Below are 26,170 nucleotides of genomic sequence, written 5' to 3' on the forward strand. Positions count from 1 at the left end.
TGAGATCGTATTTCGATTCAAAATTGACGCAATATCTACCGTTCAAAAGTGTGAATAGATATGAAAATATTATTACTCAACGAAAGAATACACAACTAAGAAAGAGAAATAAAATTGGGATCAAATGTTCTTAATCTTCATAATATTTTACAACTTTTAAATAAGATACAATATACTAAATAATATCTACACAGAAAATATAAACTAACTAAATTTTGGTAATAAAATAAAATATACTATTATTCAAATTTAACTGATTATTCCAGATATTAAATGATTACGAATATCATATATTCCATAACTAATTCAAACTCGAAATAAGTTGCACTAAATTTACGAATCCTTCTTTACAAGTGCGTGGAAATATCTCTTTAACAAACGAGTTTTAAAACCAAGAGTTGACGACGATAGCTAAAACGGACAATATATATTAGCAGTAGTTTCGAACTATTACAGTTGATATCAGAGCTAGACATTGACCTCAGTGAGGACGTTGGGCCTCCTCAGGCTATACACGAATACTCGAAAATATGTCTCATTCTAGGTTTGTGAGAGGGAGTATTATGTCATTTTACATGAGAGAGAAAGGAGGAAAGGAATTATAGGTCAAAATGTGAAATTAATAATGGGCCTTGTCGGTAGCTTTGTTGGACTGTTAGGCTTTTAAGTTCGGCCCAATTGTACTCTCCACCCAATCAAAACCATCCAGCTGTAAATTTGAATATTCAACATTTTTTTAATCCATTTAACTCAAAGGGGTAATTTGTAACTTATGTAGATAGAATTTAATTTACATTAATAATTTCTTAGTTTATATACTTAATGTAATAAAAAAAAAGAATAAATCTTTTCGATTTGTCCGTATCAAAATGTTCCACTTCTAAAAAAAGTTAACTTCATTCGATACACGAAAGTGATTTACAGAAATAATTGATTCTATTTGTAGGCTAATAGAAAACAAGATTTGATTCATCTGTGATTCAAGTTAAAACTGTCACGGTTGTAAAGAATAACTCGCGTATGTAAATTTTTTTCCTTAAAATTACGTATTTACCCTTTGAAACACTGTAGCTAGTATTTGTGAGATCACATATAGGTTGGAGAGTGAAACGAAGAATTTTTTATAAGAGTATAGAAACCTCTCCTTAACATACACGTTTTAAATCCGTGAAGTTGATGATGATACGTAATGGGTTAAAGTAGACAATATCTGTTAGCGATGGGCTTGAACAGTTACAAATGGTACAAGAGCTAGATATTGAGTGGTATGCGAACAAGAACGTTGGGTCTAAAGGGAGAGTGGATTGTGAGATACCACATGGATTGGAGGAACGAAGCACGTAGACAATATCTATTAGTGATGACTTACGCTATTACAAATTGCAACCATTTTTAATTGAAATTTTGATTCAAGTTTTTTTTTTCCTTGGGACTTCACCTCTCTCTCTATATATATTTGGTCTATTTACTGATTGGCTGAGATAGACTTATGTTGTACTTACTCGAGATATTTTGATGCATATTCATGGTGACTAATGACTTTATATTAATTTTTGGCACCTCGACCTATATTGTCTAGACCTATCCGAGCGCAAAACATTATTGATTATAGAGTTCATAATAATTTTATAGAATGAATGAGTTCACACGTGCTAACCAACAAAAATGTACAATTTATCGATACTTATTTATATACTTTCATCATCTTGTAATATCTTTCACGTTTCCCAATTTCCAACAGCCCAAGAGACCACATCCAACGTTGCCCACATCTCATGTTTCTTTCATTTATGTTCTTACTTGCTGTCCCCATGTTCTGAAGTTTTATGTACCATTTCCTTTTGCATGAGCCATAGGGTAAGAAAGAACTAGCTCGACATTTTCCCGTCTCGGTGGGTTGCATGAATTATATATAATATTTTTGTACTTTATGACAGGTCTCGTTTATGTTCATAGAATTTGAAAAGTTTTATTTTAAGCTTTAAACCGTAAAAGAATCTCACATGGACTGTTGCTAGTATACAATTGATGCCTATGGATCAAAGTACACTATAGAGCTTTCCGTGAGGCCTATGGAACCCTCGAACTGTCTCCCCTTACTCGAGGCTATTATATAACTACTGAGACCTATGGAACAAAGTACACTCTATAGCCTTTTCTGAGGCCTATGGAACCCTTAAACAGTCTTTCCTTAATCAAGGCTGGTATACAACTGTTGAGGCCTATGGAACAAGGTACACTCTAGAGCCTTCCTTGAGACCTGTGGAACCCTTGAATAGTCTCCCCTTAATTGAGACGGGTACACAACTGCTGAGGCCTACGGAACAAAGTACACTATAGAGCTTCCTCTAAGGCCTATGGAACCCTCAAACAGTCTCTCCTTAATCGAGACTCGACTCCTTTTAAGGGCATGACTTTGATACCATATTAGGAACCACGAATCTCCACAATAGTATGATATTTGTCTAATTTAAGCAGAAGCTCTCATGGTTTTGTTTTGAACTTCCCCAAAAGACCTCATACTAGTGGATATGTATTTCTTACTTATAAACCCGATCATTCTCTAAATTAGCTAACATGAGTAGCAGTGTCTTAATTCAATATCACCGGTAGCTTCTTTACAACCCACCGTCATACTCGGAAAAGTTTTCATCAACTTTAAAATTAAATTATTTGGGACAAAAGAAAAGGCTTTAATTATATGGACGTAGATGGGAAGGAACCAATAGTGAAGCACTATTGTTGATCATGCATAGCCAAATAAATCAACTTACAACTTATTCATGAGTATCTTGGTCAAGATACGCAATCAATTTGACACCCAAATCTATTACAATTTGACACCCACCAATACAATCCAACCAACCACTCCTTTTGGTCTTATCTATCTCTTTTGTTTGATGGAGTTTTATTGGACGTTAGATGAGGTTTGTCTTTACCAACCGAACATCGCTCATGTGAAATTCAAGTTTGTTCGGTCACACACGGTGCCTGCTTGTGCATGTTCAATCACTGTAGCACAACCAACTTGCTTTTACACTAGGCCAAGTCAATCGGCTCAACATTGTCTCTACTTAGGGCCAAGGTCTCTCAATGCAATGTCGCATCCTATCGTCTCATCTTAGTGCCCAATTAACATGACCCTCATGTCTTGACGTCATCCAAAGTTATGGGGTATTGTTGACCATCATAACTTAATCAGTCATGCCATCGAGAATAGACCCACATGTCGTTCATCTCATCGAGACATCCCGAACCTCCATCCATCCAAATTCTTTCGAGGCATTGACCCTCCTGTGCCTACGAACTAAATTAATCTCCAAATTAGATTAATTAGCATGAGTTCTCACCATCATATGTTAAACTAAAAAGATTGGTTTTTAAAATGTTTACAATTAGATTTTTCAAAATTAAAATTTAATGGGCCCATGAACCATCTAGTATTCTTGGCCCAAAAGCATGATTGTGGGCTAACATATGCATATGAAATAGTCGTGGGCCGACCCATAAGATAAATTATAGTGTGACAGTCTCATCAAATAATTTTTCGTTTGACGATGATGTTTTTTTATAACCGTTAAAAAAATGGTTAAGAATTGTAAGTGAGAAAACAAAATATAATTTTTAAAAAATTAAAAACAAAATTATATGATTAATTAACTAATTTTTTGCGTCAACTTTCAATTGGTTGGAAATTTAGTAATTATTAATTTTCACGATAATTTTTAGATAATCATTAAGAAGTTTTATGGTTATACGCTACGTTAAGGAAATGGCGGATCTGAATCAAACGACATCGTACTTGGTTGTCAACCCGGATTCTTTCCCTCCCCATCTCTTATTCAGTTATTTTCTCGAGAAAATCTAGCGCCGAGAAAATTCCTGCTAATCTTGGAACTGCGGCGCAATCACTTGGCATATTTCCGGTGACGGAAATGGATCGGAGGAGACCTGCTAGTCCACTCTCCGCCCGGCAGTGGAGTGGTGGCTCGAGCAGCCCGGGATCATCTTCTCCGGCTCATCCTCACGCTCTATTGGGTTCGAATTCCACCATCAAGCGCGCTCAGAATGTTGCCGCCAAGAAGGCTGCTCAACGTTTGGCTGAGGCTATGGCCAACACGCGGCCGCCCGTGGAGGGCGACGATGAAGATGAAGATGAAGAGGATGATCTCAACTTCCGATTCCGTGCTCCTTTTCCTCCTCCTAGTCACTCGTCTTATCCCAGTGCTGTGAACAGTAACAATTCCAATTCGTTTCATACGATTTCAGGTCCCAGGATTAACAGATCTCCGTCTCCCGCGGTAATTTCGAGTATCCTTGGCTCTTCTCATGTAATTAGGTGACTCGTTGACGTCAATTCTCATGAAATTTTGTCTAGTCTCTATCTTCTTGTTATCATTGCTTTCAAGATCTGTGTACTAGCAGCTTGGCTTGTTATCGATTATTCTAGGATTCAGTAGATATTGTGATCAATCCCGCGCCGGGCATTTTCCGGCGTTTTGATTGTTTAGCATTAGCTTGTGGAACAATCTAACGAGAAGACGACTGCAATTTCTGGTGTTTTGATTAGTTAGATCGTAATTTCGTAGAGCATGTTCCTCAAGTTCGATCCACATCAACTGGTAGATCATCGAGGTCCGTGCGTTCGAGCCAGATCGTTCCACCAAGTAAACCTCCACCCAGAACTCCAGTCTTCATTCCTCCAATTGAACCTCCTTCTAATAGGATTGGAGATAGAAGGTTATTATTACGCTCAACACCTTGTTTTTTCAAATACGTGTGATAAATGGGGATCATGACAAATGGGGGCAATGCGTTTTCTTATTTCTCCATTTACTCAATTCCAAATTTTTTTTTGGTCAGGTTTACATCAGATATCGGACAGGTCAACTCCAAAGATGCAGGGGATCAGTCCGAAGCTTCTGCACTACGTGATGAGGTATGGAAATATAAATTGTAGAGATCAATTTCTTCCTCTGGCACTAGAAAAATGTGTTAGAGGATTGTTGGGAGGGAGTCTCACATTGGTTAATTTAGGGAATGATCATGAGTTGATAAGTAAGGAATACATCTCTTTTGGTACGAGGCCTTTTGAAGAAACCCAAAGAAGCCATGAGGGCTTATGCTCAAAGTGGACAATATCATAACATTGTAGAGAGTTGTGATTCTTAACATGGTATCAGAGCCATGTCCTTAACTTAGCCATGTCATGTCGAACGAAGAAGTTGTGAGCCTCAAAGGTGTAGTCAAAATTAACTCAAGTGTTGAACAAAGGGTGTACTTTGTTCGAGGACTTCAGAGAAGGAGTCGAGCCTCAATTAAGGGGTGATTCTATAGTGTACTTTGTTCAAGGGGGGGAGTGTTGAGGATTGTTGGGAGGGAGTTCCACATTGGCTAATTTAGTTGAATGATCCTGGGTTTATAAGTAAGGAATACATCTCCATTGGTATGAGGATTTTTGGGGAAGCCCAAAGCAAAGCCATGAGGGCTTATGCTTAAAGTGGACAATATCATACCATTGTGGAGAGTCGTGATTCCTAACAAGATGACCCCTCTATTGGATTGGATTGGAGGAAGCTAGTTCCTAAGTGTATTAAGTACGTCTTTTGTTCGATGAAATCACACAGTGATTCTTGAGTCAAATGCACTGAATCTGACTTTGGTCTTTTTGCAGCTTGATATGCTACAAGAAGAGAACGAGAATATACTTGGAAAGGTCTGCTCACTATTTCAAGAAAGATTATGAATATGAATATCAGTCCACGAATACCATGTTCAATTGAGATTTATGCTTGAGTTTGTTGGACAGCTTCGAGAAGTAGAAGAAAAACGGGAAGAGGCAGAGGCTAGAGCTAGAATGCTAGAGAAACAGGTATTAATTAACCTACTGATTTTCTTAGTTTTATTGATAGGTTGATTGAAAAATGAAAGTTAAGTAAATCCAAGTGCCTCATAGAGAAAGATGCCTGTACTTCAATAGTCATAGTATGACTGCATGTATCTTGAGATGTTTGTTGGTTAGTTATTTGTTAAAACTTATGTGTAGCTAGGCAGTTCACTGAATTAAATTAAAAATTTGCATTTGTTGCAAGCTTTACACACCTTGAACAATTTACTGACCTATGTTTATTATTTTTGTATCAATACTTTCACAGGTTGCTACTCTTGGAGAGGGTGTATCTTTGGAAGCCAAATTATTAAGCAGGTACGTTTGCATCGCGTTGAACGTGCCATTTCTTTGTGAATTTTTCCAGGTCTTACTGTTTCGCCTTATTTATTTGCAGGAAAGAAGCAAAACTCCGTCAAAGAGAGGTTTGTTGAGATTGTAACTGCATGAAGCATATAGAATAGGTTTCAAGGGATCGAGTCATTTTTTATTTTGTAGGCCCTTTACATTATTAATCCCAGTTCTAGGAAATGGGTCAAGTTGAAATTTGCTTCAGAATGAGCACCTTTGATGTCATTGGCTGTCTTTTGTCTTTTGTTTTAACCCTGACTATTATTCTTTGTATAGGCTGCACTCAAGGCTGCAATACCAACCAAGGATAGTAGAAACGAAGAAATTGCTGCCCTTCGTTCAGAAATTGAGGTAAAAATCACTATCTCTATTTACATAACTAGTTGAGTGATTTCAATCCATGTCTTGGTTTTCAAATGTCTGATGTTGCAATTATTTTATCAGAACTTAAAAGATGAGTCATCAGCAGCTACAGAACAACTCCGAGAAGCAGAGTCTGAAGCAAAGGCTCTTCGTGTAATGACACAAAGAATGATTTTGACACAAGAGGAGATGGTTAGTGTCTAGCTATAGAATCAATGTCTACGTTCAGCTGTGAAGTTCTCTTTCAATCATATTTTCTTTATTCTTTTTCCAGGAAGAGGTTGTTTTGAAGAGGTGTTGGCTTGCTCGCTACTGGGGCTTAGCTGTTCAATATGGTAAGGAACATTTTCTCGTTTATAAATACCTCATAGCATATTGAGTTGTGTGCTTTCATAAAGCTTAAGTTCTTTCTAAGTGGGCTGGGTTTATGGTTGGTAAAATGAAAACTGTATATTATGAAGTTAACAAAAACAAGGCAAATAGGAAATTCAGAAAGCACTTTGTGGAGTATTAAGCTACTTTCGAATGGTTATCTCTGATAACTATGGGAAATGAAAATAAGACTTCTTTTTGGCTGGATGTTTTGGTGGGTAATCAGGCATTGGCTGCTTGTTTCCCAAAAATCATTGAAATTTCAGAAAATAAAGTTATTATTCTTCAAGGTTAGAAGGCTGTTTTGTGATTAGTTCTTTTGGGTGGGGGTTTTCTCTTGTTTCTCTTACGAAAACCAACAAAACTCTATTTGATTTTTTTCTCCATCTCTTCCTGAACTTAATCATGGATTGCTAATCATCTTTGTAGCTATGTTTGTAGGGAAATTAGATGACTTGTTTCTTTCCTCAATAAATTTTGAGTGCCGTTACTTAATATCTTCCTTTGGCTTTCCCCCCTTCTATTTTCATTTATGTTTTATAAGGCTCTTAATGATTTTACATCTGGGCCACTTGTATTTGTTGCAAGAATTTTTCTTCTGCATGTTTGTAGTTTTTTTTTCCTTCACTGATTTGCTTGTTTTCAGGCATATGTGCGGATATTGCACTCTCAAAACATGAGTATTGGTCTTCTTTAGCTCCTTTGCCATTCGAAGTTGTTACTTCTGCTGGACAAAAGGCTAAGGAGGAGCCTGAAGGTTGGTTCAACTCTGGGATCCAGTTGTTTAATATCATGCACTTGTTTTTATCCACTTCTTTGTATTTGATGAATAAAATAATGTTAAGCATCAATCTTTCAGGTCGAAATGATCAAGATAGGAGTAAGCTCATCCAGGATTTAAATGATCTCTCTGGTGAAGGAAATATTGAGAGTATGCTTTCAGTTGAAATGGGATTGAGAGAACTAGCATCTCTAAAGGTTTTCTTTTTTACTTTATGGAAAACTTAGTTTTCGCTATGATTGCTATAATAATTTCATTATCTGCTCTTATTTGTGTGCTTTTCCCCCTTGATTTTAGACGTGAATGATAGCTCTTCGTAGCTTGAATCTTTCTGTTGTATCCTTCTTGTTGTTATTGATATGTCCTTATGTTTACTTTTTTTCAATTTTGTATTTTTTATATATATTCACGAGTGCCTCTACTGCTTGTGCACACGTCGATTAATCTCATGGTTTTTTTTTTCTCAAAACTCTTCCTTTTTGCAATTTCCAGGTTGAAGATGCAATTGTGCTTGCATTGGCACAACATAGATATCCAAGTTTGATCCATCAATCAGGTGAAGTTTTACCTTCAAACTTTTTGAACAATTGCATTTCCAGTTAAAATATTTTGAAGAGTATTGATTTTTTACTCACCCTTCTCAATTAATCATAATATATATTATTACTTTGAAGAATCAGAGCTTTGTTCTCTTTTACATGTCGATATTAATATGATGGATTACTTATATGTGACGTTAGTCAATGACAAAATCAATTCTGTAGAATCATAACTAGAGTTATTTTGAAGCTTTAAACGTTCGATTTGCAATGATTAAAAAACTGAATGATTTTTCAATTGAATCTAATAAGAATGGTACAAATAAAGTTGCTCATTTTCTTTCGTTTTTCTAATCACAGATTCAAAATCACATGCTGATCGGAAGTTTACCGAGGCTTTTGGTAAGTTGACTTTGTACCTTAACACCATGCTTATATAGTAACAAAATATTCATGTTTGAAAGTACATGATAGTTTTAGCGTTCTTCATAAACACTCACACAACAAGAACAGGAAGAAAGAAAGGATGAATGAAAGGAGTGCAAGTTAGGCTTGCGAGTTATTTCATGATTGAACTTCTCTCTTTGCAGAACTAAGTGAAGCTGAAGCTGAAGATATTCATTTTAAGGAGGTAGTTTTATGTCTCATCTTTCTTGTTAATCATGAGGATTTATTTAGTTTTGTGCTTTGTGAACCTCCTACTTTTAATTATATTTTGGCATTTACCCCACGCCATTGTATCCCCTTGTTGAAAAGATGTGGAAGTTCTGGTGTGCAAAAGTACCCAGTTTTCTACCTGTCTTGATTTATTCTTTGATGCTGTTTGCTCTTATAGCCTATGTGCATACATATGGTCTTCATTTTATTTCTTTGTCCAAAGTTATTAACATGTCAAGTATCCTAGATGGAATATAAAAATTAATTGTGAACTGTTCAAGAAGTTTACTATCCCATTACATATTCGTATCTTTGGATGTGAGATCCCACATCAGTTGGAGAGGGGAGCAAAGTATTCCTAATATAGGTGTGGAAACCTCTCTCTAGCATATGTGTTTTAAAAACCTTGAGGGAAAGCCCAAAGAGAATAATATTCGCTAATAGTGGGCTTTGACTATTACAAATGATATTAGAGCAAGATACTGAGCTGTGTGCCAGCAGGGATGCTGGCCCCAAGGGGGGTGGATTGTGATATCCCATATCGATTGGAGAGAGGAACGAAGAGTTCCTTATAAGAGTGTGGAAACCTCTCCATTGTAGACGCGTTTTAAAAACCTTGAGAGGAAGCATAGAAGGAAAAATCCAAAAAGGACAATATTTGCTAATGGTAGACTTGAACAGTTTTGTGTTTTGGGTTCATAATTGATGGAGTTTGAATACTTGTGCAGACTATTACAAATGATATTAGAGCAAGATACTGAGCTGTGTGCCAGCAGGGATGCTGGCCCCAAGGGGGGTGGATTGTGATATCCCATATCGATTGGAGAGAGGAACGAAGAGTTCCTTATAAGAGTGTGGAAACCTCTCCCTTGTAGACGCGTTTTAAAAACCTTGAGAGGAAGCATAGAAGGAAAAATCCAAAAAGGACAATATTTGCTAATGGTAGACTTGAACGGTTTTGTGTTTTGGGTTCATAATTGATGGAGTTTGAATACTTGTGCAGGCTTGGCTCACATACTTCTGGAGAAGAGCCAAGACATATGGTGTGGATGAGGATGTTGCAGATGAGCGGCTTCAGTTTTGGATCAGTCGTAGTGGACAGCCTCCGACTTCACATGATGCTGTCGATGGTACGTTACATGATTTGAATTACTGCTGTTACTGCCTTTGATATCTCTGAATTTTACTTTTACATGCTCTGCATGAATCTATTATTTCAATTTTTATCATGGTATCTTTACGAATTAGTTTGCTTTATCATTTTGACGTATTTCTTACATTTCTTTAGAAAATTTCTATGTAAAATATCATCACTAACCCAACTAACCCAACCTATAAGCTCATTATATATTTACTTTTAGAAAAATGATTTAGGTGGTTGAGAATAAAATATCTAAATATTTTAGAAAAAAGATTTAGATATTTTAGAAATAAATTGTTTAATCTCTATACTATAAATACTCCTCTCCTCTATCTTGTACCTAAGTTTTCATCCCAAGAAATACAAAGCACAAAGTGCAAAGAGTGAGATTATTTTTCATAAAGAGTTGTGTCCAGCCCATTCAAACTACTACTGACAAGTTCAAATCTTATACTGACAAGTTCAAATCTTATCCTTGAGACTTTTTTTATTTTATTTTTTTTTTATTTAATCATCCCAATCTAACAATTATAGATTATTCTTAAAAACCAACAAATGCTCTAACATCAATATAGGGAGTTGGATTCTATCTGAAAATAATATAAATGTACATGTAATTTGTTTGTCCGGAAATCTCAGATTACTTCGATGTCTATCATCTGGAATGTAACTTATATTCTGTAGAACAATTGTATAGAACTTCATGAATTAGCTTAAAGTCTCATATCCCTTTGGCAGTCGAACGAGGTCTTGTAGAGCTCAGAAAGCTTGGAATAGAACAACTGCTTTGGGAGGCATCTAGAAAGGAAATCGACCAATCTTCTGCAAGGGAATTAGACACCTAATCCTGAAAGATTGATACCTACTAAAATGTCAGTTTTTTTTTTTTTTTTTTTTTTTGCCACGAATTTTCTCTGCCATCTTTCTACTTTTACCCTGTTTGCTAGAGTGTGGATGCACATTTCTTTTCTAGCCTTATGCCGTGAGATATTCTGTTACATCTCCTCAACAGAGAGTTTATAGTGGAGCATTATTTTAGAGTGCTTTGTATGATAGATATTCATACCAATTCTTTCACCCAAAAGTTTTATTAATTTTTTCCAAGTTTAGCCGTCTCCGATGTGTGTTTTTCTCCCCTAAAGAAAGCATATCCAAATTCTTTAATTTGCTTTGTTTTTTCTTCATTATCACCATGATTTCTCTCTTTTAGGGGCAGGTGTTCAGAAGTGTCACGAGATGCTCTGTAATAATTATTTCCAAACATTCTGCTCACTCTCCTATGAAAAATCAAAGCAATCCATTTATAGAAACTAGAATCTTTCTTCTGTAACAAACTTTGATAACTAAACATATTTTTTGATTTGATAGATTGTAATGTTTAAAAGATTAATTAACTAAAATAGGATTATGATTTTTTGAGCATCAATAAGTCAAACAAACACTTGCTTCTATCTAGGGGTATACAACTAACCCAACCTGAATTATATGAATTGAGTTAGGATGGGTTGAGTTAGCATTTAAGGTTGAGTTGAGTTTTTGAAACCCAAAATATAAGTCAAACAAACACTTGCTTCTATCTAGGGGTGTACATGAACTCGACAACTAACCCAACCTGAATTATAGGAATTGGGTTAGGATGAGTTGAGTTAGCATTTAAGGTTGGGTTGAGTTTTTGAAACCGAAAATATTTGGTTCGAATATTGGGTTCATTGAAAAAAATTCTAGGTGAACTCAAACCGAAATAAATCTTAAAAATATTTTAAGATAAGTTGCGTGTGATTTGTCTTCCTTGACGTCTATTTGGAATGAGAAAGTCAATCCAAACAAGTTATAAAGTTGTGGGTATAGAATGAGTCAACATTTATTAAACAATTTGCAAAGTGGGGTCTCTTCTTCAAAGCAAAAGAAATTTTTTTAAAAAGAAGGCCTCTGTCAATGGCTGCTGTCCTTCACGACGGTGCTCCAGTAATGTTTAATGACGCCATTTTTCTGCAGCCTCATTTAATACTCTTTGTCCCCCCATTCTTTCTGCTGAGCCATCGCACACATCTCCTCAAATTGAGATTTGAATCAATCTCAAGCATGTATATCCCTTATGCCTTCTGCCTCCAATGATCCAGAAGTCTCACTTGTGTTAGTACAAGTTCTCGTGTTAGGAACTACCATCCTTAATTAGCCAAATTCTCATGTTAGAAACTACGATCCTTAGTTAACCAAGTTCTCGTAGATCTACAATGATCCATAAGTCCCCCATTATTTTTCCCTGCTCATGTTAGGAACCACGATAATATTATAATATTGTCCACTTTGAGGACAAGTTCTCGTAACTTTGTTTTTTGTTTTTCTAAAAAGTTAGAGATGTGTTTCTTTACTTATAAATTCATGATCAACCTCTTAATTAGCCAATGTGAAACTCCTTCCCAATAGTCATTTACAACTTAAGTACTTGCAAGGGCCTGAACTTGACGTTAACAATGACTCCCTTGACGTAAACAATGACTTAAAAACTGAACTTTGCAAGCTCTTTCTTTCAATGACATCTTTTAAAATAGAAATATTTTATTGTTGCAGTTGATAGAAACCACGACTCTCCATAATAGTATGATATTGTCCACTTTGAGCATGAACTCTCATGGCTTCACTTTTGGTTGGTTACAACAGAACTCACACCGGTGGTTGTTTGTCAAAAAATTCAAGGGTCTGGAAGAGGAAGAAGGCAAAGGAAAATGGAGGGTAACTGAAGGGATCTAGAGTAGGTGCGGTGAAAACCAAGGCTTTCACGAGATGCATGGGCTTACATTATCAACTTAAAATTTTATTCTCTGCTTTAGAGGGTCTTGTCTTCTTCCAATTTAAGTTTGTGTAGTTCAAGTTGCAGAGGCTGAAATTAGGTTAAGGACATGGAGAATACTGTTCCTGGTTGGTGTGTGATGCTGAATTAAAGCCATGGCAGAAACACAGAGAGTTGTCTTCAGATGGGGACTGTTACGTTATTAACGCAGTATGCCCAAGTGTTTTTCAAATTAAAAATAGGGGTTAGAAATTACAAGCTCCCACAATTATATTATCCATTTTGAACATAAGCTCCCTCTCCTTAATCGAGACTCGACTCTTCTAAACTCCTTGAACAAAATACATCCTTTGTTCGCTTTTGACTACACCTTAGGATCTCACAACTTCTTTGTTCGACATTTGAAAATTCTATTGACATGACTAAATTAAGAGCATGAATCTACTACCATGTTAGTAACCACAACTCTCTACAATATTATGATAATGTCTACTTTGAACATAAACTCTCTTTCCCCAAAAGACATCATACTATAACAGAGTTATATTTCTCACTTGTAAACTCAACCTCTTAATTAACCTATATGAAACTTCCCTCCCTCCTAACGATCTTCATCCTGGAGCGTTGACAGAAATTTGAAGGTTATGCATTTTTTTTTTTTCATACTCTACTCCGTGATTTATTAACCAACTTAACTAATTAATTAGACAAGGACTTATGGGTTGGGCTTGAACTTAGGGTCTTCTTTTTTAGATTAAAAAAAAAAAAGGAATCACTAAATTTTCTCCTAATTTTAATAAAAAGAAAGCAGAAATCTTTTGATGCTCCCAAATTTCAACAAAAAAAAATCAAGCTTTACACAAAATTGAGTTCGATTAATATATGAAATTGATCATCAAAATAAACCTTCCCGAATTCTTAATTAAAAAAAAAAAAAAAAAAAAAAAAAAAAAAAAAAAAAAAAAAAAAAAAAAAAAAAAAAAAAAAAAAAGAAAGAACTTTTATGTCTTTTTCACAAAATCAATTGTTAACAATGAGTAAGAATATATATTCAGAATCTTAAAAACAAAATTAATTATAACTTAACGAAGTTTAAAATAATAATTGGTTAAACTACAAATTTAACCTGCACCAACTTTCAAAATTTTTGTCTAATAAATAGCTAAAAAAGATGTTTAATAAATTTTCTTAAATTTTTAATTTCGTATTAGAAATCATTTGAAAATGCTCTTGGGGAGAGAGCATCTTTATCAAAATAAATAAATAAACCTCAAAAATCTGCTAAGAAAATTGGATAGGGAAACTTATTACTCTGTAGAAAGCAACGTTGTGTAACGTTCCAGTGATTGTTTTGTTTGCCCCAAAAAATCGCAACAAAAAAAGTATATGCACATATAAAAAAAATAAAAAAGAAAAGGAAAAAAGAAAGGATACCTTACTGCTTTCCTCTCCTATCTTTCGCCTCAGTTCTGCAAAATAACAAACTAAAGGTTGAATTTGAAACAAACAAAAACAAAACCCAAAAGGAAAAAAGAAAAACAGAAAGATAATACCCTTTTCCTTCTGCAACCTTCTCTTCTTTTCTTCCCTTCAGTTCATCTTCTTCTTCTTCTTCTTCTTCTCTCTCTCTCTCTCATTTTCCTTCCCACCTCACTGACAGTTATCTCTTTCTGTCAGCTTTCTTCCCCCATTTCCTTTCCCATTCCCAAGAAACCCATTTGAACCCAACCTGGAAAGAACACTCAAAACTCAACGCCTGCCCTCTTCTTCATTATGATTTCCGGAGTTGGGAGCGTCGTTTGGATGGAGAATCGAGAGGATGAAGGCTCTGCTTCCTGGACTAGTAACAACACTCACAACCATCTCAACCACCCTGCTGCTAATTGCTCTGTTTCGGATAACAAGGACCAAATCAGCTCTCTATCTACCTTCAAATCCATGCTTGAGGTTGAAGATGACTGGTGCATTGCTAGTAATGCCCTCCATGACATAAGCTTCTCTCAGAATTTCACTGACCCACCTGACAATTTGTTGCTTCCCCATGGAGATTCCTCCTCTTCTTGTTCCCCTTCTTCCTCTGTGTTCAATAACATTGACCCATCTCAATTGCAGTTCTTCTTACCCCCAACTCGAACTTTGTCTTCACTTTACAAGGTCATTGGTAATAACAACCCTTTAGACCATGGCTTTGATTTCGGGGCAGAGGTTGGGTTTCTTGATGTCCAAGCTTCGAATACTTCAGCTCTGCTCAGCAGTGGAGGTGAGTTACTTACTGGGTTCACTGGTTTAAGCCCAACAAGTCAGATGAACAGTCCTAATATGTGCTTAGGCTCTCAATTGACAACACCTAACCTGCCCCAAATAACTGGAAATTGTTCGGGTTTAGCGGGATTCCAGAGTTTGGATGAGAATTTGGGAAATGCTCTGCTTCTGAATCGGTCTAAGCTTTTGAGACCACTTGAATCCTTTCCCTCAGTGGGAACTCAGCCGACTCTTTTTCAGAAGAGGGCAGCTCTAAGGAAAAGCTTAGCTGATAAGGGAAGCAATTTGGAGGTTTTGAGCCCCGATGGCGGCTGGTATTCTAACAGGATTGAAGGGGGCGTTGGGAAAAATGAAGTGGGTGATGAAAATGCGAAGAGGAAAATGATTTTAGCAGATGAGTTGCAAGATGCTAGCATCGACACAGCCCGTTTCAACTACGATTCTGATGACTTTACTGAGAATAGTGACCCTAAGTTGGATGAGAGTGGTAGAAATGTTGGAAATACTTCTAACGCCAATAGTACGGTGACCGGTGGCGATCAGAAGGGGAAGAAGAAAGGACTTCCGGCGAAGAATTTGATGGCTGAGAGGCGCCGGAGGAAGAAGCTCAATGATAGGCTCTACATGCTGAGGTCCGTTGTTCCCAAAATCAGCAAAGTAAGAGTTTCTTGCTAGTTTAAATTTTGTATTTCACGTGATGTTTTCTACTACTCAGATGCATAAGGTCATAAGAACATCCACCATTTCTTTAAACCAAAAGCCTCGTTTTTTGAGCTGTTCCAAAATGCTTTAAACTCATATGAATGATTGGAAGTTCTTTCCCGTCATACACGAACAGCAACAATAAGTTAATTCGAACATAATTCAACTAGTTTATGTTAGAAACTACGACTCTCTACAATAGTATGATATTATCTACTTTGATCATAAGTTCTCACAGTTTTGCTTTTGGTTTCTCCAAAAAGTCTCATACCAATGGAGATGTATTCCTTACTTATAAAACCATCATCAACCCCTTAATTAGCCGATGTGAGACTCCTCTTCTAACAATCCTCGAGTCTAGCCATAAATCACTTAAATATTTAACTCTACCAGTAAAGAATGCAATTCTACCTTTTAGTTCAGCCCTGTAACTAACATGGCATATCCTCTATCTCTTCCTTCTCATTCTCATTCCTGGTAGAGATCCGATGACGCTCCATTTGCCCTCGGCCATCTCTGAAGTGTTTTTACTTGATCAGTTGTCCTGGTGTCCATTGTGTTAGTATTCATTTAGGTTCTCAGTTTGAATCTTCAAACTGGGTTTCTAGTAAAAGTGTAGGTTTCTGTTCATACATTTTCATCATGTCTGGGCTCCCTGTGTAAACTTATTGATCTCTATGCTGCCCCACACCCTATCAATAAGGACAAAAGATCAACACTGGATGATGCAGTGTTTGGTTATATTTGTGTAACAGCTCATGCCCACGTAGGGAGAGGGATGGTGTGAAAATTTCCCCCTAATAGATGTGTTTTAAAATCGTGAGACTGATGACAATATGTAATGAATCAAAGCAGACAATATCTGCTAGTGATGAACTTTGGCTATTACAAATGATATCAGAGCCAGGTTCTGAGCAGTGTTGGCCCCCTAGGGGGATGGATTGTTAGATCCCACATCGGTTAGAGAAGAATGAGGGTGTAGAAACCTCTCCCTAGTAGACGTGTAGGGCTTGTCTGTTACCGTTAACCTTCTAAATAACCAATGAACAGGGTTAAACAAAGTGAAACCATCTCTCATTTGTCCTCTTTCTTTTGGATCTCTATACTAAGGGAATATTCCAAGAAGTTCAAACTTACCATGTGACCATGTAAGTAAGAATTTTAGCTTCTTAATTTTGTACTCGAAGGTTCTCTGTTCCTTTTCCCTCATTTGCTTCATATAGTTAACACTATTAATGGATATTACCCTCTGGAAATGACTAGATGGATAGGGCTTCAATTCTTGGGGATGCAATTGAGTACCTGAAGGAACTACTGCAAAGAATCAATGACCTTCATAATGAATTGGAATTTGCTCCTTCCGGTACAGCGTTGACGCCGAGCACAAGCTTTCACCCCCTGACTCCAACCCCACCGACCCTCTCAAGTCGTATAAAGGAAGAGCTTTGTCCTAGCTCATTTCCCAGCCCTAATAGCCAACCTGCAAGGGTAAATTCCTTATCTTGGGACAACTTTCCTTTGTCCATCACATGATTATTGCATTTGCAATTATATTATTTGCTGCAACCCTGTCATCTGAAGAAATTATTGATGATACTACCGTGTTAATAGGTCGAAGTTAGGGTACGAGAAGGTCGGGCAGTAAACATACACATGTTCTGTGGTCGTCGACCTGGTCTCTTGCTCTCCTCAGTAAGGGCATTAGATAATCTTGGATTAGACATCCAGCAAGCCGTGATTAGCTGCTTCAATGGTTTTGCCATGGACATTTTCCGAGCAGAGGTGAAATCCTGTTTAAAATCAAAACTTTCATTCTTTTGTTTACCTTTTTTCCATGTTAACTTCAAAATGTAACATTTTAAAACTAATAATTCTAAATCCAAGAGTAAATTTTTTTTCTTAAAAAAAAAGTTTTTTAAGTATAAATTCAAACACAGCTTTCTTCTTACCTTTCAGTTTACTTGATGACGTGACCCATCCTTATGACTTGTGACTGATAAAGAGTACATATTTTCAGCAATGCAGCGAAGGCCAGGATGTCCATCCTGAGCAGATAAAAGCAATACTATTGCATTCAGTAGGTTTCAATGGTGCGACATAGATTTCTGTGAAACAAGTAAAGAATCCTTGTCCTTAAACAAACTGAACCATTTCATATCATATTTTACCTCGCTTCTTTCTCAGGTAGCTGCTGAGTTATCAGTTGTTCAAGAAAAATGACTCGCTCGAAAGCAACATCTTCTGAAATAATAGATGCAACCGACCTGCTTTTGAGATGATTATCAGAAGTTGACGCTGCGGTTTGTGTAGCCATTCCATGTTTCAAAATGGGAATACTAGCAAAGGGAATTGTGTTAGCAATTTTAAGGACATAGCTTGATAATCGACTTTATGAATCCTCCATTTTTTCAAAAAGACAAGATAATTTCACCTGTGTTTTGATCCATTTTGTTCAAACACACCCAACTTCATCCCTACCCCCGATTCAGTTCTTGGAGGCAGATGGGTACTTTCTTCCATAGAAACTAAACTAAAATAAAGAAGAATGAACCGAACCATTCTTGTATCTGTGCAGAACTAGGCTATTATATTTACACCGAGCAGATGCAGATATGCTTCACATGATCATAATGTTGTTCAGTTAACTAAAAGTTTAAATCTTATAAATGTTTTGTAAATTTACATAGAACAATTTCTCAAGCTTTTTAACTGTTCAGCTCATTTCATGTTCCCAACGAAATCCACCATTAAACATTGACCTCAAGCTTCGACAATATCAAATACCTAAAACAAGCCAAAAGCTATGTTTCCTGCGTTTGGAAACACTTCAATGAACACCCATGATGCAGAAGCTTATCCTTTAAATCAGAGTAATATCTCATAGGCCCATGCTATTTCATAATGACATTACTAATCAGTATAACCTAGAAACAGGAAAAGAATCATATAATATTGTCATTACTTGGTACCCTTACTAACTAGAGATCTGCCCACCGGGAGATGTGATTATGCGTCGGTAATATGTATTGCACTTTTATCTTCCTTTTTCGGTGCCTTTTTCCGCTTTCTCTCACTTTGAGGTTCTTTTGTCTTTAGTTCATGGCAGAAGGACGACAATGAGGCAGCCAGATGCTCGTTTCTATGAGCTGAGACCAAAATGATGCAGAAACAAAGAGGTTCAAGCGATTAATACTACTTCCGATTAAAGTCTGCTGCATATTGACTAAATATAACTAGACAGAATTACAACAAAACAAATGAAAAATTGGAGTGCAAGCTGAGATTAACAGATATCAGGACAGGCTAACCTGAGAGTATGACGTCTTCCGTATTCACAGATTTCCGACCACCATGATGAGCAAATAACTCAAGGTCCTTTGCCAACTGTTCTGTTACACAAGTTACCATTCCGTTATCTATCTCATTGCAAAACTTTGAGAATCATAAAAACAAATCAAACACAATTATGACCCTCCTTTCCTTGCTGCCTGAGATACAACCATAGTGGCACAGTAAACGAAACTTTGTTTTCCTTGCATATATTATACAAATTGGCAGTTCATATGGTAGCCTTGCGACTACAAACATAAGCATGACCCTACACCATGGTATGAGCTCAAATTATGGTCAAAACCTAGTAAACCTACCAAATCATTCAAGTGTATGATGGAAGAATACCTTAACTTCATGGATATGATATAAGTATATGTTTTCTTCTTTAACACAATGAATGAAGTATTCATCAGTAACAGAAAACTGACTTGAAGCTAATGCATAAATATAAATAAAATAATAACTATGTTTTCTTTACGAGATTGAAATATAAACAAAGAAATATAAGACAACGAGAACTCTCCTTCCCATGGTATAACTCAACACTTTTGCTTCATAAGAATCTTACACCTCTTCTTCCAGAGGCATAGGCTTCCACAAGAGTATGACAAGGTTAAGGCTTTACACCTAACACAAATGCTGTAAGGTGTAAATCTCAAGGTAGAATGAGGGACTTTGTCCGTCATACTGAAAGAAGCAATTGATATGAACAATAAGAACATCTGATTAGAATCAAAAAGTATCGTGCGAAGTCATTCACTAAGTTATCACAATGGCGCTCCATCATTTGTACTTCCTGCAACACTTTCCTGTCTTAAACTTGACACAACTTGTGTAGTTTCCTTCCAACTAGATCACACGATTTAACTACATAGCACAGAAAGGCATCCCAACAAACCAAATGCATGCTAAATAGAAAGGAAATTTCTAACCGAAACTGCATATAAACTACCTAAAAATGATGGAAACACAGCGAGAAGAGAATGGATACTAAAACAATTAGCAATTAGGTCATCAACATAATGCAGACTGTAATTCTAACGAAAGGTGGAATTAGCAATTTCGGTGATCTATACATTATCCTGAAATCGGTTGTAGTCATGTAGAAGCCAAGAGCTCATGATAACATCGCAGACTCAAAACAGGAAAGGAAAGAACAGTAAACTAACTTGTATATTTGAAAGCTAACTCAGCGACACAAGTCATCACCGGTACAGAGATTTCCATCCCGCTTCTCTTCGCTGCAAAACAAACCAAACAGTTCACATTTAGAGTAAGCGAAACAGAAATACGAAAACTTCGTCTTGGCATACAGTAATCAGAGGATACTACTTCTTCTTTCTCCTGTTGATTCTGATTGTATTACACATACAACCAAACAAGCTTGCAAATGAAGAGAGTAAGATGAAGATAATTAACCTTCAGCTTCAGCGATAGAAATGGCAGACAGTCGGAATCGGTCCCTCAAGAGTTCGGCCGTGGAGTCGTCTTCTTCCATCCCAGTCTCCATTGCAGAGCCTTCTGGACACAGAGTTTTACTCCATTTCGCTGCACCTGTTCCCACCCGCCTTTATTCCCTCCAGAAATGGCACTCGCGACGGGGATTCCCCTAAAACGAACCGTTTTCATCTTTTCCCTTTCTTTCCTCTTTTTTTTTTTTTTTTTTTTTTTTTTCCAAAAATCAAATTTTAATTCTATACTAATAATGTATAAATGTTTATCTTAAATTTTCAATTATATATATATGAAAAGGAAAATTTTTATTTTATGTATTTTATTGGTGGAGACCCGTCTATCGAGAGTAAGAAAATGGAGAATATTTTTCTATCAAATAAATAGAATTAGAATTAGATTTACTGTTCTCGTCCCCACCCCACTTAGTATAAATATATCTTCAACATATTAAAAAATAAATTAATTAATTAATTTTGAGATCTAATGGTAATATTTAAAATGAATTTTAAGAATTATGATCGATGGTATATGTTTGCTTACGAAATATATTAATTTATTATAATTTTTTTACCATTCTTTTAATAAAAGATTATATTGAAAAATGAAAATTTTAAAATAATTTTTTGAAAAAAGAATAATAAAGACTGAAAACTGCGGCCACCATCGTTCTAACTGATGTCTGTAGCCTAATCTTTACTCACTATGATTCCTGCACAAATCCTGCTTTCTTTATGACCAGAATGGTGTTAAGATGGTTGATAAAGAATCTAACACAAAAGAATATTTTGATACCAAATGATATGGAATCACTACAAGAGAGGTGAGATTCGGATTATCTTGTTGACCAAACATCTCAAAACAAGAACACTTATTTGAGATTTGAATTACTCCACAAGCAAGATCAAAATCAAGATCGATCATGTTCTAGCTTAAATGATTCTATACATGCAATCTAAACTACGTAGAATTGCAAAGAAACTTAGTAATTAATTAAAGGAAAAGGTAAAAACACTAAGCTGATGGTAAGAAATCATTCAAGGAATGTAAAAATTCGGGTTATCAAATATCTCAAAGCAATAACACACAAAGAAACTTAGCCCTTGGCTAAATGAGAGCACAAATGATTCTAAACACAAGCGAGGTCGATCATGCCAAGTTTGAAGGATTTTAAACATACAATCTAAACTACATAGAATTGCAAAGAAACTTAGCCTTTAGTTAAATGAGAGTCCAAATACTCCTTTTACTACATTTTCTATGTCTCCTTTACAAGGACTACATGATTTTATTAGCGACTATGCATACTTTATGACCATAATTAGCACTATGTAAATGTAACCTTAAAGTAAATAAAAAGTCTAAATGCATTAATGAAAAACTATAACTCTAAAATATCATCCACCCAAAAATTTTGTAGTGAATAAATTTGTAACAAATAAATGAAGCTTGATTCTCGTTTAATGTGGCATGAATGGCAATATTTCGTGATAATTTGAACAACATTTTCTTCACATCTTCCTTAAAGTTTATAGTGCAGGATTGAGTACAACGGGATGTATCTAAGATGTGAAAGGAGGCAGCCGTTACCGTGCAGTTTCCTCCGAGCTTGAAACTGATTCGACCCCGGCTCTTTTGACTGTAAAATACAAATACAAAAACAAAAACATTTGACCAAAGAACTAAACAAGAGAGAAAAAAAAGATGAGAAAGAAAGGGTGATGGAAATTTACACAAGATAAGAACAATTATTAGGTGACTATTATTGCAAGACAAATGAACCCTCTATTCTTTTCTCCATGTTCAGCTGAGAGAGATTTAATGGAGAAGACATGTCCTTGAGACTGGAGGCTGGGGCTGGCTTGAATTCGTAAGGTCCTTTTGTTCCCCAAACCTGTCCCGTGCAGAAAATCAAACATCAAATTTACATGAGGTCGCCATATGAAACTGAAATACGAGTTCAACTTAAAAAGAGTTAAACCTGGTTTCCATCTTCGTCATAACCCCTTTCCCAGGTATGTACTTCATTGTTCTTTAGGATAGCAATTTCTGAAGTACAGTAGGCTGCTCCATTCTGTCACAAAAAGAAGGCCAATGGTAAGAGAAGGAAGTAATACTTCGCACGGGAACGCTCAAACCTACCTCTTTGGACTTTCTCTTTCAAGCTTTCCCTCATGGTTTTAAAACGTGTCTACTAGGGAGAAGCTTCCACACCCTTATAAGGAATGTTTCATTTCCCTCTCCAATCGATGTGGGATTTCACAATCTACCTCTCTTGGGAACCTAGCATCCTCATTGGGCAGTGTGGATGCTCGTTGACACACTGCCCGGTGTCTGGCTCTGATACCATTTGCAACGGCCCAAACCCTCCGCTAGCAGATATTGTCTTTTTTGGGCTTTCTCTCAAGGTTTTAGAATGCGTCTACTAAAGAGAGGTTTCCACACCCATTATAAGGAACGTTTTGTTCCCCTCTCCAACCGATGTGGGATCTCACAATTGCAGTTGGGATGACTAACTTCTTAGTCTTACTCTTGACATTCTCACAGATAAGAAAACCCAAACAAATCTTACTCTTGGCATTCTCACAGATAAGGAAACCCAAACTATGTGGAATGAGAATGGAACATAGATATCCAGATGCTCTTACCCATGAATTTGGAAAACCACCAGGTGGAGTTGAACCTTCGTAGAGGCAACGTTTCCCACGATCACAACACTTGAGATGTAGCGTAGTTAAATGCTCCGCAATGTCCTGTTCATAAAAATCTAGACTCATTTTAAGAATGATAAGATACCTGTCCTGCGGAGCACCTTATGAACAAGAATGAATTTTGTTTTGATCTTACAGTAAAAATAATAATACCAATTCTATAAACTCCACAAAACTATAAATCAAGCTTTATGAAAGATTTATTTGCTTCTTCTAGTTTCAAAACCATGTTTATCTTCCCCTTTGGCCACGGTAACTTATATTGGCCTGCTCATTCTATGCATTAATGGGGTATCGTTAGAACTTATCATGGGAAAAGGAACTTGAACGGGTTCCAGAATTCATTAAAAAATAGATCACTAATTCAAAATCCAAATCAAGTAATTACGGTTAACATTAAACTCATATATCCATATCTACAAATCTCTGGCCTGATTACCCAGAGCTGCAGTTCCAATAGTTCCAACGTGATACCATACAGACACTATCACCAAACTTTGTTATCTTCGATGGATAGTTTGGTATTTCCATCCCACACCCATGCCCATGTTCACATTTTTTATTCTCTCAAGTCACCCATGCCCATGTTCACATTTTTTATTCTCTCAAGTCATTATTGTGAAGCTACGTTAAACTCACTCAAATTCCCACTTATTCTTGATTTAGTTCTACATCCGCTCAAGCCTACCGCTAGCAGATATAGTCCTCTTTGGAGAGGTTTCCACACCCTTATAAAAAATGTTTTGTTTCCCTCTCTAACCGATGTGGGATCATGCAAGTTCCCTGCTAAGAACCAAATTCAACATTTTACTTGATCCAACAATGAAAGTTTATGTATAAACATGGATTTGAGTCCCTGATCAAAACCAAACTTAATCAAATTGGGAACTAAAATTTGGATCGGTTAAGACCGGGTATGACTCTCAGGTTAATTGACTCTAAGAGAGCTCTGTGCCATATTTTCTCAAGTAACATAGAGATTAGGTTGATCAGGAATAGGACTAGGACAAAAGAAAATCTAAAACAACATATTCTGAAACAAACTTATATAGATTCAAGCAATAGAAAGTCTAATGAAAGCTGTATGCAGATGACTAACCCCAACTATTTCTTCGGGAAGAGGACGTTGGTCTTTTGTGCGATCACAAAAATTCTTGTACTCCTCCATTTCTCGAATGGCGTATGAGCTTAGCTGCAAAATGAACAAATATAAGAAACTTTTGTAGCTCACATCAGTTAGATTACATCGAAAAAGGGGAAAGATAACAATGTCATATTGCTTCAAACAGTATATGCAAACCATTTTGTTGGCTTCAAATGCGTCAACCAATCATACCAATACCTATAGAACTTCTAAAACTCATAGTACTCACCTCCACATCACATTTCATCTCCTTTGAACAAAGTTTCACCGTATAAAATCTCTGCAACCGTAGAATTAATGACCATTATTACAGGCATAATGAAGGAAGGTTCAACAATGGCTAAATATCTTGATCTACAGAAATCTCAAACTACAAACACTAAAGAAGATGGTGGGATAATTACGTTACCTGGCGAAATGGTTTTTGAGGAGTTCTGGAGAAAGCCTATCGAAAATACACAATAAAATGAGGATTGATATCTGGAAAAGGGAGCTGCTAAAGGGATTATTATCTTACAGACTCACTTGTTCGAAGTACAACACCGTAGAACCATCAACCATTTCTGCTGCAGGGCACGTAGTCATTCTATAACAAAATTCTTAATCCCATCATCAATCAAGACTATTCATCCACAAATTTATCTCAACCACAATTCAAAACAGAGGAGGCAATGAAACCTTAATAAAATAGAATTAAGAAGTGGTTCTTCATTCAGTAGAACACTAGAAATTGATCAATTCACATACTACGCACCTGATGTTGAAGTAATTTTCAGGATCCCTAGCCGCTTGCTCCTTCGAAAACTAACAAAAAACAAGAAAATCAGAAATTCAGAACAAAGAAATTGGGGATTCGCGAGGAGGCAGAGAACAGAAACCTTCTCGCCAGAAAGAGACTGAGAAACGGAGCGGGCATGATCCCATCGCGTCGTGGACTTAGTAAGACGTTTGAGGAAAAGGGCGCCTCCAACCAGTACCAAAGTCTTCATTATCAAACCCCCAGCTCTGTTCCATCCAACTGAGTTGTTATAATCATCGCTAGAATTCGAATCGGCACCCATAACTTCCAGAGCTCTCAAACGCCCACCATTCCGAATCTTGAACAGGTTTTCCAAATCATTCAAAGCACGAAATGGAGCTTGAAAGAGTAGAGTCGTGGATGCAGAGAGGAATTAGGAGGTGCGCGTTTAATCAGCGTCGTGAAATAGAGAACCCATGACTCCACTCTCCATTAACCAAAAATGTAGGCGTCGTCTCGTGAAACTTCGCCACATCACGGCGGGCTCTTCTGTTTATCATCTCTTCTTCAATCTAACAACAACGCCGTGGCCACAGAAAATCTGTGCACCCCAATCTATTTCCCAATTTCTTGATTCATAATATTTTTAATCTCAATTTTTTTTTTTTTTTTCAATTTTACCTCCTCCAAAATTTTCATCTGGAGCTTATTTTATTAGTTTTAAGTTTAAGTCAGTTTTATAAGTACTCAGTTATTTACAAGTACTTAGTTAAGTTATTTACCCAAGCACGGGTCAAAGTTAAGGTATCAACATCATTCCTATAAGCACATAATGTCTCTTTTTCGAATTCTTTATCAAGTGAAAATCCAAGATACTATAAGGAAGATCTTTATCGAGAATGCAAGATACTATAAGGAAGATCTCCAAGCAAGAGATGCTCTTAG

General features: G+C 36.4%; 4 protein-coding genes across 7 annotated transcripts; 2 read left to right on the plus strand and 2 right to left on the minus strand.

Moving 5' to 3' along the window:
* The first annotated feature begins 3,794 nt into the window (after positions 1-3,794).
* LOC111490112 (coiled-coil domain-containing protein SCD2-like) lies at positions 3,795-11,206 on the plus strand. Its single transcript, XM_023138606.1, has 17 exons — positions 3,795-4,301; positions 4,571-4,740; positions 4,864-4,939; positions 5,675-5,716; positions 5,810-5,872; positions 6,156-6,205; positions 6,285-6,312; positions 6,515-6,589; positions 6,683-6,793; positions 6,876-6,936; positions 7,620-7,730; positions 7,833-7,951; positions 8,247-8,310; positions 8,654-8,695; positions 8,884-8,924; positions 9,954-10,080; positions 10,830-11,206. The coding sequence occupies exons 1-17, from the start codon at positions 3,936-3,938 to the stop codon at positions 10,934-10,936; spliced, it is 1,653 nt and encodes a 550-aa protein (XP_022994374.1). The 5' UTR covers positions 3,795-3,935; the 3' UTR covers positions 10,937-11,206.
* Positions 11,207-14,244: 3,038 nt separating this feature from the next.
* Positions 14,245-18,292, plus strand: LOC111490115 (transcription factor ICE1-like). Of its 4 annotated transcripts, none has more exons than XM_023138611.1 (5): positions 14,245-15,801; positions 17,110-17,334; positions 17,458-17,628; positions 17,864-17,962; positions 18,031-18,292. In XM_023138611.1, exons 1-4 carry the CDS (start codon positions 14,656-14,658, stop codon positions 17,945-17,947), a joined length of 1,626 nt encoding a protein of 541 aa, XP_022994379.1. In that variant the 5' UTR covers positions 14,245-14,655; the 3' UTR covers positions 17,948-17,962; positions 18,031-18,292. The 4 variants fall into 4 exon arrangements, with proteins under 4 accessions (XP_022994379.1, XP_022994377.1, XP_022994380.1 ...); XM_023138609.1 differs by having other exon boundaries at positions 17,864-17,923; XM_023138610.1 differs by having other exon boundaries at positions 14,246-15,801; positions 17,864-17,936.
* A 199-nt stretch (positions 18,293-18,491) lies between these two features.
* LOC111490201 (protein MHF1 homolog) lies at positions 18,492-20,760 on the minus strand. The gene is made up of 4 exons (XM_023138728.1): positions 20,599-20,760; positions 20,349-20,420; positions 19,155-19,235; positions 18,492-18,992 (listed from the first exon to the last, which is right to left on the minus strand). Exons 1-4 carry the CDS (start codon positions 20,687-20,689, stop codon positions 18,853-18,855), a joined length of 384 nt encoding a protein of 127 aa, XP_022994496.1. The 5' UTR covers positions 20,690-20,760; the 3' UTR covers positions 18,492-18,852.
* Positions 20,761-21,980: 1,220 nt separating this feature from the next.
* Positions 21,981-25,851, minus strand: LOC111490166 (chromophore lyase CRL, chloroplastic). The gene is made up of 10 exons (XM_023138680.1): positions 25,365-25,851; positions 25,241-25,290; positions 25,012-25,072; positions 24,896-24,931; positions 24,716-24,766; positions 24,442-24,534; positions 23,280-23,384; positions 22,613-22,705; positions 22,365-22,525; positions 21,981-22,270 (listed from the first exon to the last, which is right to left on the minus strand). Exons 1-9 carry the CDS (start codon positions 25,545-25,547, stop codon positions 22,394-22,396), a joined length of 804 nt encoding a protein of 267 aa, XP_022994448.1. The 5' UTR covers positions 25,548-25,851; the 3' UTR covers positions 21,981-22,270; positions 22,365-22,393.
* Between the last annotated feature and the right edge of the window lie 319 nt (positions 25,852-26,170).

Source organism: Cucurbita maxima, unplaced genomic scaffold (assembly GCF_002738345.1).
Source record: "Cucurbita maxima cultivar Rimu unplaced genomic scaffold, Cmax_1.0 Cma_Scf00015, whole genome shotgun sequence".
Taxonomy (NCBI): domain Eukaryota; kingdom Viridiplantae; phylum Streptophyta; class Magnoliopsida; order Cucurbitales; family Cucurbitaceae; genus Cucurbita; species Cucurbita maxima.